The following is a 14,439-nucleotide window of genomic DNA, read 5'->3' as shown; positions in this document are numbered from 1 at the left end:
ACTCTGATTTGGCCAATAGGTACATTCCTATACTTTCAAGAATTTAAAGCATAACCTGTAGGAGACAGCTAGATGAACACATGATTTGTAGGCTGACGTTTTGGATAAGATTTTGGTAGGAAAGAGACCACTTAAGAGGTCAGAAGTCTCTGAAATCTCCTCTACAGCTGCGTTGTAAAGATTAAGTGGCATGATGTCTGCAAAATTTATCACAGTACCTGACAGATAATAGGCACTCAATAACTGTAGCTGTAACTGTTAGTTAAAAAAACATGTTTATGTGGTGATGGCAGATTAAGGGGCTACTTTGGTGATATAATCTGCCCTCTTGGAGGTAAGGGCCCAGGAGTCTGGGAAGTTCCTCTTTAGCGCTCACTAACAGTGTGACTTTGAGCACATGCCCTAACCTCTCTGGCCTGTTTTCCCATCTGTAAAGTGGAAGAATAAAAGCCAATACTCAGGGTTTGCCCTGGAGTTTAAATGTGTAATTCTCGTAAGCGCTCACTACATACGAATACTGTTCTTTCCTCCCAATCTAATGGCGGAGGCGTGGAACAAAACATCAAACAACCCAATTCCCAATTATCCCAGTAAACTAGACGGATCAAGACCTGGACGACGCGGGGAAGTCAGTTCTGGCCAGTGCGCCTAGTGTCGACGGGAAAGGGTCACGGAGTGACAAGTGATCACTCATTCCCCCGAAGCCACCCTTCCCACAAACCTCTGGAGACCGGACCTCAGGGAGGCCGCAGAAGCCCAACGATCACCCTGGCAACAGCACCTTCCGGTCTGCTCTAGCTGTTCCCCCCCGCCTCACTTCCGGTTCCGGCGTCGCGCGTCATCGCTAGGCGACGGGCTGCGGGTTTCCGGGGAGAGTTGCATCGGGGCGTTCGTCCGGGGGTGTAGGTCTGTGCAGGGTGGTGGTTGCGGGGCCTGACTTCGGCGTCGCCACCTGCACCCAGGGCTCGGCCGGGCTATGGAGGGCGGAGGGCGGCCCTCGCTGGGCCAGTTCATCTTCCTGGGCACCAGCTCTGTCGTCACCGCCGTCCTGTACTCCGTGTACCGACAGAAGGCCCAGGTCGCCCAAGAGCTCAAGGTCAGTGCTGGAGCCTGGCCTCAGCCGGGTCGTCTGTGCCCCCGGTAATAGTGAGCCCACAATTCGCCTTTGGCCGCTCCACCGTCGGCAGCTACCCCAAAGAGGAAACAGACTCTGAGAGGGCGTCGCCCTGCCAGTAAATGGAGGAGTTAGGATCGCAAGTCGTGTCTTCTAACAGCTGCTTCGCTGCGCTTTTTCTTCTGAGTCTCTCTCATTACTCAGAATGAATCTTGATTTCATTACTTTTTCCGACAAATATTTGTTGAACACCTGTTACACTCCTGACCCTGGGACATCACATGGATAGAGTAAAAGCCCCTGCCTTCGTGGAGATTCCATTCTAGTACAACCAGACAGACAGTAAATCAAGTGGTATGACAGACGGGGATAAATACTACCGAGTAATGCAGGGAAGAGGGGAAATGGAATGCTGGCGAAAGGGAGGTTTACTATTTAAAACAAGGTGACATTTGAGCAGAGCCCAGGAGATGACTGGGACCTTGCAGACATCTAGGTGAAGAGCAGTTCAGAGGGAACAGCAGGTACACGAACCTTACACCTTGCCCATTTATAGAATCACTCAGTCCCTTCTACGGACTTTCTTTTTTATATTTCAGTTATTTAAAAAATAACCACTCTTGAGCTGCACCTTACAGCTTATACAACACATTCCTGTCTTTGTTATTTTCCCTCACAATAACTTCTTGAAGTAGAGAAAATGACAGTTACCTCCAGACTGTTGGCTAGATGTGGGATTCTTTGAAGTGGTGAACTCTCCTCAATCCATTTTTGGATAGCCTTAAAAGCTTTGCCAGTTAGTCCCTAAAAGAGGATGAAATAGCTCCTTCCTGGAAAAAGAATTGAGATGCCTAATAACTTCAGATTCTATTTTCTTGATCAGATTAGAGAAATTCCAGAGTAGGGTTTGTATCTTATCCTGTGTATCACTCATAGTGGTGGAAATACATATTTATTGCATGCCTACTGTGTGCCAGCCCCTGGGCTAGATTCTCTTATACCTTAAGGTTTATTTAATCCACATAAAAATCCCGTGAGATTATTCTCCTATCCTTTATAGTTTTGGAAACTGAGACAAATACATTGAGTTGCTCAAAGTCACAATGAATGGATGCATGAAGCTTGCCTAACCCTAGGCCTTTCTGACCACATTCCTCCTTTTCCCCCTTTAAAAAATTCTATCTGGCTATCCTGTGGTGGATACTTTACCAGCTGTGTGACTTGGTGCAATCATTTAATCTCTTTGAGCCTCAGTTTCCTTGTCTGTAATTGTGGATAATAATGTCCACTGTGAAGGGATAGCATGAGCATCAAATGCATTTATGTACTTAAAATGCTTAGCATAGTGCCAGGTATATAGTATATAGACGTGCTTATTTATTCACTGATTTATTTACTAAATACATAAGGAGTGCTGGCTACATGCCAGGCACCTTTCCTGGCACTGGGGTCACAGTGAACAAGGTAAACAAGGTTCGAGCTCTCCTGGAGTTTAATAGTCCACAGAGTGAGACAGACAATAATGAGTAAATAGGCTGTGTTCGTTGTTGGTTGTTATGGCTGTTAGCACCTTCACAGTGTAGGTGGTTAATAAGTTTTTATTGACCTTGTTCCTATTATTTAATGTGTAGCAGTAGCTTAAACTTAGAGTGACCTTAATGTGTATCCAGTACTTCATCACCTTTTTAGAGGTTACTTACCTGGCATCCTTAAGATTTGTTTTTCCTGAAAGTGGGAACTGTCCTTCATTCATCCCTGAATTGCGAGTGCCCAGCACAGTGCCTGCCACATAGATGCTCAGGAAATTTTCATGGGTTTTATTAATTTTCTCTCATTTTTGATTCAGTAGTAGCAGGCTTGGTTGTTTCCCAAGCACAACACGTTGGAAACTGTGAATTGGACGGGGTTGGAAAACTAGGGATCGTTAGAGGAAGATGGCAGCAGAAGTCACGTGCTCCCCAGATAAAGGGGGAAGAAAGACTGACGTGTGGAAGACTAATGTTTGGCCGTGCCCTGTAAAGCAAAGGCACCCCTTTATCATAATGTAGAATGCAGAACAGGAATTGATCAAGGCACAGTGCTAGTGACACCTGCCATTGCCAGAGCCCCTGCCATGCACTGGGCACCAGTTTAGCTGCTTCCACATAAACCCTTGGGTGCATGGTCCTGTGTTGTCAAGAAGAGATTAAATTATGTTCAGTCTAAGATACGCAGACTGATTGGTAACTTTCATAGTTTCATTTTTAAAATGTTGAAATGAAAAGGAGTGTATGTTTCCACTAGTGGGAGAAAGAGTGTTTGTGGCACCCCCATTGTGCGGGTGGCAGAGAGGGAGGCACTGCCCCATAACTGTCCATCTGTTAGAACTTCTGAGACACGGCTTTGGAGTCTGATTCTCTGTAGTCTCTTTCCTGCCTGACTTCCTAATTCTCTCAAGATGAAAAAAGTAAATAGTCTTTATTCTTTTTGGCTCTTTAAGTTTGATTGAACGTGTTAAGTAGTCAACATCAATTTAATATGTTGTTTGCATTTAGGGAGCTAAAAGAATCCACTTGGGTGAAGACTTAAAGAATATTCTTTCAGAAGCTCCAGGAAAATGTGTGCCTTATGCTGTTATTGAAGGTATGTTTATTTATTGGTAAAATGAAAAATAACTTGCTCTTGTAAAAGTTTTGATAAAGATCTTTTTGGCTGATGTTAGTTAAGGGCCTTCTGTAGTTTTGTGGTGGTGGCAGTGGTCCAGAACTTGGACTTTGGAGTCAGAAAGACCTGGGTTGTTTCTATGTGGTTTTGGAGAAATTTTCTGAACCTCTATTGCCTATCTCTACCTTACAGGATTGTTGTAAAACTAAAATGAGGTGATTCATGTAAAGTGCTTAGCAGAGTGCCCACGAAACATAACTTATGGTGATAACATTTTCATCATTTTGATTAATTAAACTAAAACTGAAAACAAAATTTCAATTACTTGGAAGGATAGGACAGTTCTTCAGAAATAGAATAATTTGTTTCCATTTAGGTGCTGTCCGATCTGTTAAAGAAACACTTAACAGCCAGTTTGTGGAAAATTGTAAGGGGGTGATTCAGCGGCTGACACTTCAGGAGCACAAGATGGTGTGGAATCGAACAACCCACCTCTGGTACGTAATCTTTCTCCATTGTCCAAACCCTCACGGTCGGTCAGTTCAAATGCTGGTGTCCTGGATACTGTCTACACTTCACCTTCTCCTGAGACAAGGCACAGACCAGTTTCTTAGTGCTGATACTATTCTTGTGTGTAGACTGAGGACCTCTTAACATCAGAGTCTCAGAGGCATCTTGTTCAAAGGCAGATTCCTGGGCTGCATTCCAGACCCCCCAAATCAGAATTTCTAGGATAGGGGGCCTAGAATCTATTACTGGGCCCACCAGAGTTTGAGAACTACTGTTTCATGGCATAGATGAATGATTTTGGCATTTATTAGGACAATTTTCTGCCATTACATGGAGTACCATTTTTCCAACTGATGCTACTGGGTTTTTGTTTTGTATTTTTATTTTATTTTGTTTTGTTTACTTTTTTTTTTAAATTGTAGTAAGAACACTTAACATAAGCTCTACCCTTTTAACAAATTTTTAAGTGCAGCAATACAGTACCGTTAACTGTAGGCCCAAAGTTGTACTATAGCAGGTCTCTAGAACTTATTTGTCTGTATAGCTGAACATCATACCCATCGAACAGTAAGCCTCATTTTCTTCTCTCCCCCAGCCCCCGAGAACCCCATTCTGCTGTGTTTCTGTGGGTTTGACTATTTCAGATGTCTCACATAAGTGGAATCATGCAGTATTTGTCCCTTTGCACATGGTGTAGTTGCCTAACGTAACGTCCTCCAGGTTCTTCCGTGTTGTTGCTTATGACGAAAGGAGGATAGCCTTTCACGGCTGAGTGCTCATCCTGTGTGTGTCAAGTTTTCTCTATCCATTTCATCAGCTGATGGACATTTAGGTTGTCTCAATGTCCTGGCTACTGTGAATAATGCTGCCCTACCTTGGGAGTGCAGATAATGTCTTTGAGATCCTGATTTCAGTTCTTTTGGATGGATACCCAGAACTGAGATTGCTGGATCGTATGGTAGTTCTATTTTTAACTTTTTAAGGAAGTGGAAATTTAAAGTGGCCAAAGGAAATGAACAGCAGAGGTGGTCTGTGACAGTATTTGTTGCCTGCTCGTACCATCTGAGAACCTAAAAAATTGAACTTCTCTCTTAAGAGATGGTTGGCTGGTAGATTTCAGTTGTGTCCTTCCAGTTACTTCTGATGTCATCCTGTTGTCCTAGTGTTAAGCAGCCTCCATCTCTGCCTGGGTGTGAGGTGCTTGCTGGCTTTATTTCATTTGGAATTCTCTTGTTGGTTTAGGAATGACTATTCAAAGATTATTCACCAGAGGACCAACACGGTGCCCTTTGAGCTGGTGCCCCATGAGGATGGCGTGGGTGTGGCCGTGCGAGTGCTGAAGCCCCTGGACTCGCTGGATCTGGGCCTGGAGACTGTGTACGAGAAGTTCCACCCCTCTGTCCAGTCCTTCACGGATGTCATCGGCCACTACATCAGTGGTGAGCAGCCCAAAGGCATCCAGGAGACTGAGGAGATGCTGAAAGTTGGGGCCACCCTCACGGGAGTAGGCGAACTAGTCCTAGACAACAACTCCATCCGCTTGCAACCCCCCAAGCAGGGCATGCAGTACTATCTGAGCAGCCAGGATTTTGACAGCCTGCTGCAGAGGCAGGAATCAAGTGTCAGGCTCTGGAAGGTCCTGACATTGGTTTTTGGCTTTGCCGCATGCGCTGCGCTTTTCTTCCTCCTCCGAAAGCAGTATCTGCAGAGGCAGGAGCACCTGCGCCTCGAGCAGATGGAGAAGGAGTTTCTGGAGCATGAGGCCCGGCTGCTGAGCCAGGCTAAGCCTGAGGACAGGGAGAGTCTGAAGAGCGCCTGTGTTGTGTGTCTGAGCAACTTCAAGTCTTGCGTCTTCCTGGAGTGTGGGCACGTCTGTTCCTGCACCAAGTGCTACCGCGCCTTGCCAGAGCCCAAGAAGTGCCCCATTTGCAGGCAGGAGATCACTCGGGTGATCCCCTTGTTCAGTAGCTAACAGTCTTGAAGCCCCATAGGTAGACATGGAAGGAAGTCCCCTGCCCCCTTCCGGGGATCTTTATCTCAAAGCCTTAGAAGGGCAGCTGCTAGTCCTCAGGTATGATTGAGGGAGGAGGTCAGGGAAGTATCCAGATCTCCCACCTCTCTCAGTAGGACGGTGCCATTCAACCTGAGAGGGGGCCCTTTCTAACCCAGCATGAGAGTCAAAGCCCCATCCTGGGTGGGTATGGTGGCGTGGCGTTCCTTCCCAGGGACCGGGTGCGTGTACATGAAGACTGAGCACACCTCACTGCTTAATGCCAAAGCCAGCGATCTTCAGCTCTTAAGTTCCTGTGTCTTCTGGTCCTTCCTGGTGAATGGTTGATTCCTGTGGACTTGAGCATTGAGTACTCGGCCAGAGGGAGGCAAGGTTGGGCTCTAAGTGCGGTGTGTGCCCCCCAGAGCTGCCTCTGAAGAGACCCTGCCACAGTCTTCTCCTTGTGCCTGCACCCCAGGAAACAGTGGTCAGGCTGGACATGCTACTTGGGTCCTTTCCCCTCACGTGCTTGCCTCCTAAATGTGCGCACATGTATGTCAGGACACCAGAAAGTGAAGTCCAGCATCTGCCTTCTAGCCAAGAGGAGGACTGGTCAGAATGAAGAGTGAGCACTTCAAGGGACAGTTGGAATGGTGGTCATTCAGTGCTCCCAGCAGTGTAAAGACAGGGCAGCCTGACTGCAGCCCTCCTGGTGTCCCCACCGACCTAAAGGGAGGACCACCGGAGCATGCCTCTGGCCCTGACTGGGAACTTCTGCGGCCTGAGAGGGCTGAGGGGTGGCTCAGCTTTTCCCTGCCTGAGATAAACCAGGAAGGCCTCACCACCTGGAAATAATAAGGATGCTGCCTGGCTGGCTCAACTCTTGCCAAGGAGAAGCAGCCTGCCAGCCTCCTGAGCGTGGAGCCTTTTCCAGCGCACCCCTCAATGACTCAAAAGTTAACATCCCATGGGTGTAGTCACGTGGCCCCTTCCTGTGTTGCTGTTTGCCCCCTCGAGTTTGTGAGTGTCACAGAAGTGAGGGAACCTCTCTCACTTCCTCTGAGTGGTCAGATACCATGTACATAACTCTTCCTTATCTCCCAACTCTTCCTTATCTCCCTTCCCTGACTTTCATTCATCCCCTGATCCTCCTTTGTGCTGGGAGGGAGGGGGTACTCGGGGCTGACACCAGTTCTGTGGCATGTCCACTGGGGACAGCACAAATTAAACATGTTACAACCAAGTGTTAGCCTTTTGCTTTGTCAGCCAGGGGTCAGTGGTTAGGCCAGGTTTCCCTGGGATGGAGTTGATCCCACCATGACTTAGTGAACTGGAATCTGATCAAAGTGATTGGAAAGAAGGGGAGGCATCTTGAGGCCTCTGTGTGTGTCTTCCCCCTCTGCTGAGGTGGTTTGGGGCTCCCACGGATGGTGCCACTAGGTGATGCTGGGGCCGGAGAGGGGCCATCCTGGAGAGCAGCCCAAGGCCGCTCCTGGCCTCATGAGCCAGTCAGTGGTCTTTGCAGTCTGTGCTGACATCCTGAATGGCGGCGCAGGAGAAGCAGACGGAGGTGCTGGGGGGAACTGACATCAAGTACCGTACTATGGGCTCTTACGAACTTGAATTTCAAAGTGAGTTAATCCTCACAAAATCTGGTTAGGGTCTCACAGTATCTGCATTTTACACATGAGGAAATAGCCCAGAGGGGAAATCAGTGGGCAGAGGACACACTGCCAGCAAGTGCCAGTCCAGATTTAAACTCCAGACTGTTTCCAAAGCTCTGTTCCTGCTCACCGGCAGCGGGGCTGGTGAATTCCCTCCGTGCTCTCAGGAACACCCCACGAGATGCTTGTTCCCCAGGTGCAGGGGGCCAACTCGGGGACAAACAAGTACTGAGTCTTGTCTAGTGAGGGGACAAGGCCCTGGTTTTACCCCGAGGTGCCAGGCAGGGCAGGGGGAGAGGGTGAACCCCGAGGCACCTCAGTGCCTGCAAAGCATCTAGGCCTTTGTCCTTGTCCTTTCAGCACTTGCTCTGTAAGAGCGCCTGGGATGGGCAGACTGCCTGTGGGGTTCAGCCCTTGGCATAGATTTCATGAGTAAGTCTGATCAAAGTGATCGGAAAGAAGGGAAGGTGCCCGCCCTACCCCAGCCCAACTCTAATCCTGGGCAGACCAGTCCTTCCACCTTGAGTGTCCTCCAAACTGAACTCCATGGAGAGACCCAGGAGCAGCGCACTGGGCCCGCCTCGGGAAGTGACCACTGGTTGGGAACATGGATTCACACATGCCCAGGTTCTGGATTTGACGGCCAGGCTCGGTCCTAGCCTGGCTGGGCCTGACTCCCGTGCTTGTGGCCGTTCCCACCTCCCATTTTAGGAGCCTCATCTCCAGGAGGGTTGAGTGGGGCCTGAACTGGTACCTGGGGCCTAGGGTGGGAATGTGGGGGTGAAAGGGAGATGAGGAAATAGGAAGTTAGTTCTGAACTTGGGGGTTGCTGTGAATTTTGACCCTTTGCTCTAAGTCAACCCTTGTGCTCGGTGACTTTAATCCCAGGCAGACAGCACTAGGCAGGGATCATGATGAAAACTGGTCCTGGTGTTTTGAGCATCTGTGGTAGGCTCTTCATGTGCGTTAGTGCTGGCAGTCCTGCAAAGTGGATGCCATTACCCCCACTTCACAGGTGAGACCAGTGAGGCTCAGTGGGGTTACATTTTGCCTACAGCCACACATCATCATGAGCCAGGCACTGTTAGGTTCTCTACATCGTTTCTAAGCTCTACGGCAAACAAGCAGCAGAGGCCATATTACTGCTCTTTACAGGTTATGTGATTTGTTTGAAGCTACCAAGGTCTGACTCCGGAGCCCCCACTCTGCCTTTTATCACATTAAGTCCGAGATGCTAAAATGCAAAGTTGTCCAACATACAACTGAATGTTAATAGACATACAGCATTTTCCAAGCCAGTCAGCACCTCACGAATCTCCAGTCACACCCTGGTTTTTCATACCACAGGTTGAGGCTTGAGGTTCCCCAGCTTACCTGGTGAAGCAGGAGCTGGAAGGCAGGTCTTTGGAATCCTGATTCACTCGGAGTTATGAAGGAAAATTCAAGAAGCAAACAACATGTGGAAAAACAAAAAAGCAAACATGACAAACTCAGCTGATCTGACACCCTCTCCAACCCTGGCCCCAGGCTGTCAAGACTCCAGTGGGTAAGGATCTGATGCTGATGCTCCCACGGGGCCTCCGGGATGCTCAGAGGAACAGCCTGTCAAGTTTGGTATCATTGATGGGCATTTAGTCACCTAGCAAACATTTGCTAAGTATATTATGTGCCTGGAAATGCAAAAATAAGTTAAGTCTGTCCTTGAGGGCTCAGAACTGTCTTTTAATGTGTCCTAATAGTTTGAAAAGGAGCAAACTGTACCTGTGGCAACTCTCAGTTGTTGGGAATATTTGTGGCTCGCAGAATCCTGGAGCTGGGAAGGGCCTTTGTGATTGGCCTGGTTAGAGGAAATTTCCTGACCATTCAAAATAAAACCAAGGGCAGTTAATTATTGCTGAAGGGGAGCCAAGCAAAGAACATATACCCCACAGAGCCTACAACGATCTGCTTAAAACAACCTGAGCATTTCCTCCTCTGCTTAAAGCCCTTCCCAAGCTCCCTGCCATGTGCAGGCTCACACCCTGGCTCTTCTGTGGCACATGAAGGTCTGCGTGACCACCTCGCTGAGCCTCTTCCCGTTTCTGTCTCACATTTGCGCTCCAGCAACATAGCCGTTGAAGTTCCTTGAACATTCCACGCTGTTCCCTGCCTCCCAGCCTTTGCTCAGGCTGAGTCCTGCCACTGGAGTTCTGGTTCTTTCTTCACCTTGTTAATGTCTACTCACCCTATAAAAATCAGCTTTTGGTATCTCCTGCAGGAAATCTTCCCTGACTTGCTGCCTAGGCTGGGTTAGGTGTCCTTCCTCTGAGATTCCATATACAATCTTCTCTTCCTGCTCTTAACCATATTGCTCATGTCTTGAGCAGGAACTCTATCTTATTTCCTTTCCTGCCCAATTTTTAGGTCCTCACTATGTGCTAATTAGAGCTAACATCAGGGCTTGCTCTGCCAAGTCCCTGCTCAGTGCTGTGCATGATTGATGTCATTTAATCTTCACCATGAAGCATGCGTTTTTATTGTTCTTACTTTGAAGCAAAGGAAATAAAGACCCAGAGAGATCAAGTGTCTTCCTTAAGCACATGAGAAAGATAGAATTTGAGCCTAGGGCAGTCTGCCTCCAGAGCCTGGGTTCTCAACCACTGAATGTCCATGGAATGAAAGAGTATACTATCAAATGAAATAGATGTGGGACAAACAATCCTGGAAGACTTCCTGGGGGAATTGGTTTTTAGGCCACAGATAAAGGCCATGGTTTTGTTATAAGGAGAGAGGGAAGGGCCTCTCTTAGGGCCTAGAACCAAGGTGGATGATGACTTTTGTAAGAGAAACATCACATCTGGGGGCCTGACCAGAGCTTTGAAGTTTCCACACAGCAAAGTTGGGGCAATGTCATTGCATGGTAGTAAACGGTCTGGACTGGGAGCCTAAAGGCTGACTTTCTTTCTGGTCCTGGCTCTGTTGCTGTGTGATCTTAAATGGAGTGATTTAACCTCTCTGGAGCTCAGTTCTGCCTATAAAAGAAACAAGTTGGATTAGAAGCTTTTCAAGGCTCCATTCAACTCTGACATTTTACAAGCCTATGAGACGGCAGGTGGATGAGGGGCCAGGGAGGGAGGTTGTGAGGCCCTCCTTAGGGCTGCGGGTCCAAAGATGAGATGTAGACCCTCATCAGGCTAGGTGCCTGCCACAGCCTCAGGACCATGTTCCCAGAAAGCCAGGGAAATCAGCACATTTTCTCTTTAATTAGACGGTGTTAACTTATCAATTTTGTATGAGATAAGTTTCCATGTACGATGTCCTGAATTGCTCCCCGGAGTACTCATTAGTCACTTCCCTTGCAGCTGCCTTTTTGTTTTCCAGATGCCAGCCAAGGGACCTGGCATTTCCCTTCCCCGAGAATGGGGCATGTGAGGCTGAGCCAGTGACACTGACTTTGGTCAGAGGGCCGACCCAGACTGGGTGAGGGCCTGCCTGGTGATATACCGTGCCCCTCATCTCTTGCCTTTTACCTTCTATCCCTGCCAGAGCCACTGCCCCACGTGAGGTGTTTCAAGATTCCTCCAGGCTTGGGTCATGACCCTGGAGGCCTACAACCGAACTCAACAAGCATTTATTGAACAACTAGTGGACCAGGCACTTTGTATCTGTAACCTGATTTTCTCTAGGCTGGGGGGAGGGGTCTACAAATGAGGTCATACTAATATCAATGTCCAAATTGCCATAACTACAGACCTTCCTCCTCATGTCGTCTTCCTTAGTATTTAAGGTGTCTTGTAGGATGGGGCTTCATGCATGCCTGCAATAAGTTGCTAAGTTGGCTCGTATTTGTTCCTACCATCCCCATGGAGGGACTCATGATGGCCTCCTAATGCTGCAATCTCTGCTCTGCCCTCCAGGTGGCGCTGTGCCCCTATGGTTAGGGTGGGCGGGAGGCCTTGGAGGAGAATCTGAGGCCGCTTTCTCTCTCCTTCCTGAGAAATTAGGAAAGAGACCTGAGAGCAGTCTGAGGAGGACCCTGGGCGGCTCAGCCCAGGTCCAGCTGAGCGCGGCCTGCAAAGGGGAGAAGCAGGAACTTTCTCTTCAGCTTTTTCCTTCTCTGACCTGTTCACCAGGAAGTGGAGCCCAGATGTGAAAATTTTGAGAAACCCAGAAAATTTGGGGGGGTTGGCAATCCCACATTTCTCCCCTGGTTGATTTGCAGGCATTCACATCTTTCAATACACTAACCATGATTTCTTTCAACAAGACGAGATATGCGTAATGTATCACATGTTCTTAAAATACCCAGATGACTTCACATTGATAAAGGATGCTTAAAAAATTGTATGACATAGATATTTATTTTCTCCCTAGAAGCTTTTCTCTTGGTGGCAGAATCCTGCTTCTTCCAGCCTGGCCTGCTTTCCTCGCTCTCATCTCCTCTGTCCTGTCTGCCTGTTGCTCCCCTCCCTAGGTGGCAAGCTCCTCTGTCCCCTTTTCTGCTGCCTCTTGTAGGAGACAGAACCGACCATCCACTACTTTACTCGGCACTCTGCCTCTTGTCTGCCCTGTTGTCTCTTGCCTTGGAGTGTGTGTACGAATGTCTTCTTTGCATGTGAGTCTGTGTTCCTCTCTGCGGCTTTTGTAGACTCTGCTTCTGTGAGTCGTCTCTCCTTGCATCGTTCTCCCCTGCACCTGGCACCTGCCCTCCCAGACCAGTTTTCTGTCTTCCACATCCCCTGCTTAGCCCAGAGTTTAGCAGGGCAGGGTGGGGAGGCCTCTGTGACCATGCAGTGCCTGATCCTCAGTGTTCTGCCCTCCTGTGATACAGGAAGTCATTTTCCTAGGAAGAAAAGGCCCTTCTGTCCGCACTGCAGGCCCCGGAGGGCTTTGAGCAGGGGTCTCACTGCATGGAACGGTCCCCTGCTCTTATATTAGTGACCCAATCAGCGCCTCATCTGATCCTACCATCTCCCTGCTGCAGATCAGTGAGGATGATCTGGTTACCAGCATTTTAGAGCTGAATTCCAGCTCAGAAAGGGAAGTGACTGCTTCAAAGTCACACAAGTAGAGAGGCGTGGAGCTGGGATTGAGCTCAAGTCTTCTGATTTACCCTGACTTCACCTGCTCTACAGGCGGTCCAGGGGATAAAGCTCCATGCGGGTAGCTGGGGACCTGGGGTCTCGATCCTGGCTCTGTCCCTAGGTGGGCAGCTCATTCTCCTGGCCTGGGACCCACTTTTCCCCACTGTACCATAGAAAGTACCCCTTTTCTGCCCTGTCAACCTTACTGGGTTATCATGGACATCAAATGACATTACATCTATGGGATGGAAAGTGCTTGAAAGCAGCATGTGGGAGCTGAAGGGTCCAGAGCCACGCCCAGTCTCCTCTGTGGGAACTTGGGCTCAAAAGTCAGTGGCCACATCCCTCTGCTCAGGTTTGAGCTGCCACAGGTCTGATCCCATATTTGGGGGAGAGTCAGGGTGAGAACCTCTGGGCTTAGGTGTTAAAAATCCTTCTGTTGTCACAGGACACTAGTGGGAAGTGTCATTGAGACAATCCAGTCCTGAATTCTTTTTCTGAGGCATGGGGTTCAGAGATCCCCTGAAAATTCTGAGCACGATTTTCTGCATCTGGAGAAGACAATCCATCTCCTTCATTAGATTCCCAAAGGGTCCCTCAGCCTGCAAGAGGTTTGGACCCTTCAGTTCCTTCAGTTTCTGTGGGTAGGCCAAGATGTGGAGACTAGAAGAGGCTTGTCTCTGGTTCCCTGATTTCCAGGTGTCCTCAGGGAGGCAGTGTCACCCAACAGTTGACAGCTGCGCCTTGAGTCTGACCTCCCTGCTCTCATGGGCTGTGCAGCTTGGATTTTTCACTCAGCCTCTCTGACTAGGAGCCTTTATAGATCCTAAAAGACAGAAATGGCAATCTCAGCCCCCTCCTGAGGTTATTGTGAATGTAGATATGTGAACGGTGATCAGCATGGTCCTGGAGCCTGGTCAGCTCTTAGAGGCAATTGGGTGGTAAGAGTTTGGGATCAAGAGTGGTGGCTACTGTATCTGAACTTGGGGTCAGCAACTCCCTAGTTCCTTTAGTGGCCATGGTTTGGCTCAGCTCATTGCTGTGGTGAGGCCAGGGGCTCTTTAGTCAGGGGACATCAGGCCTTTTGGGAGCTCGGGACAGGAGAAACCCAGACAGACCAGGTGAAGGATTCAGAGCCCAGGCTTTGAAGCCAGACCACAGTTCCCAACCCGTGAGCCTCCATGTCATACCCAGGGCACCCTTGTCTGTCCCACCAGGGTTGTGTGGACGTGCAAGAGCACCACAGTGCCAGGCGTGCCTGCTGTCCCTCCTTCATTCCTGGACAGAGGGCAGGGGTTTTCCAGAGTGGTATGGACGCCCATGCCCCCAGCTGCTCATGCAGAGACAGACAGAGCTGCTGTCTCGGAGGCCCCAGGACACCCCCTCATCCTCTGGATGCGGATGTGCAGTGAGCGGAGCACGGCTAGGACACCGCTTTCCCCCTCACGTCCTGGC

At 48.9% G+C, this 14,439-nt stretch overlaps 1 protein-coding gene across 1 annotated transcript; it reads left to right on the top strand.

Moving 5' to 3' along the window:
- Nucleotides 1–841: 841 nt before the first annotated feature.
- On the top strand, nucleotides 842–7,501 carry MUL1 (mitochondrial E3 ubiquitin protein ligase 1). The gene is made up of 4 exons (XM_036914510.2): nucleotides 842–1,096; nucleotides 3,649–3,736; nucleotides 4,134–4,254; nucleotides 5,510–7,501. The coding sequence occupies exons 1-4, from the start codon at nucleotides 977–979 to the stop codon at nucleotides 6,237–6,239; spliced, it is 1,059 nt and encodes a 352-aa protein (XP_036770405.2). The 5' UTR covers nucleotides 842–976; the 3' UTR covers nucleotides 6,240–7,501.
- Nucleotides 7,502–14,439: the final 6,938 nt, after the last annotated feature.

Source organism: Manis pentadactyla, chromosome 4, assembly GCF_030020395.1.
Source record: "Manis pentadactyla isolate mManPen7 chromosome 4, mManPen7.hap1, whole genome shotgun sequence".
Lineage (NCBI taxonomy): Eukaryota > Metazoa > Chordata > Mammalia > Pholidota > Manidae > Manis > Manis pentadactyla.
Note: the sequence above shows the minus strand (reverse complement) of the source record. Positions and strands in the feature narration are given on the sequence as shown.

Excerpts from the sequence above, each read along its gene's own strand:
- MUL1 (XM_036914510.2), top strand. The coding sequence starts at position 977 with ATGGAGGGCGGAGGGCGGCCCTCGCTGGGCCAGTTCATCTTCCTGGGC. Across the intron at positions 1,097-3,648 it reads AGGTCGCCCAAGAGCTCAAG|GGAGCTAAAAGAATCCACTT; the intron begins GTCAGTGCTGGA and ends GTTTGCATTTAG. Across the intron at positions 3,737-4,133 it reads GCCTTATGCTGTTATTGAAG|GTGCTGTCCGATCTGTTAAA; the intron begins GTATGTTTATTT and ends GTTTCCATTTAG.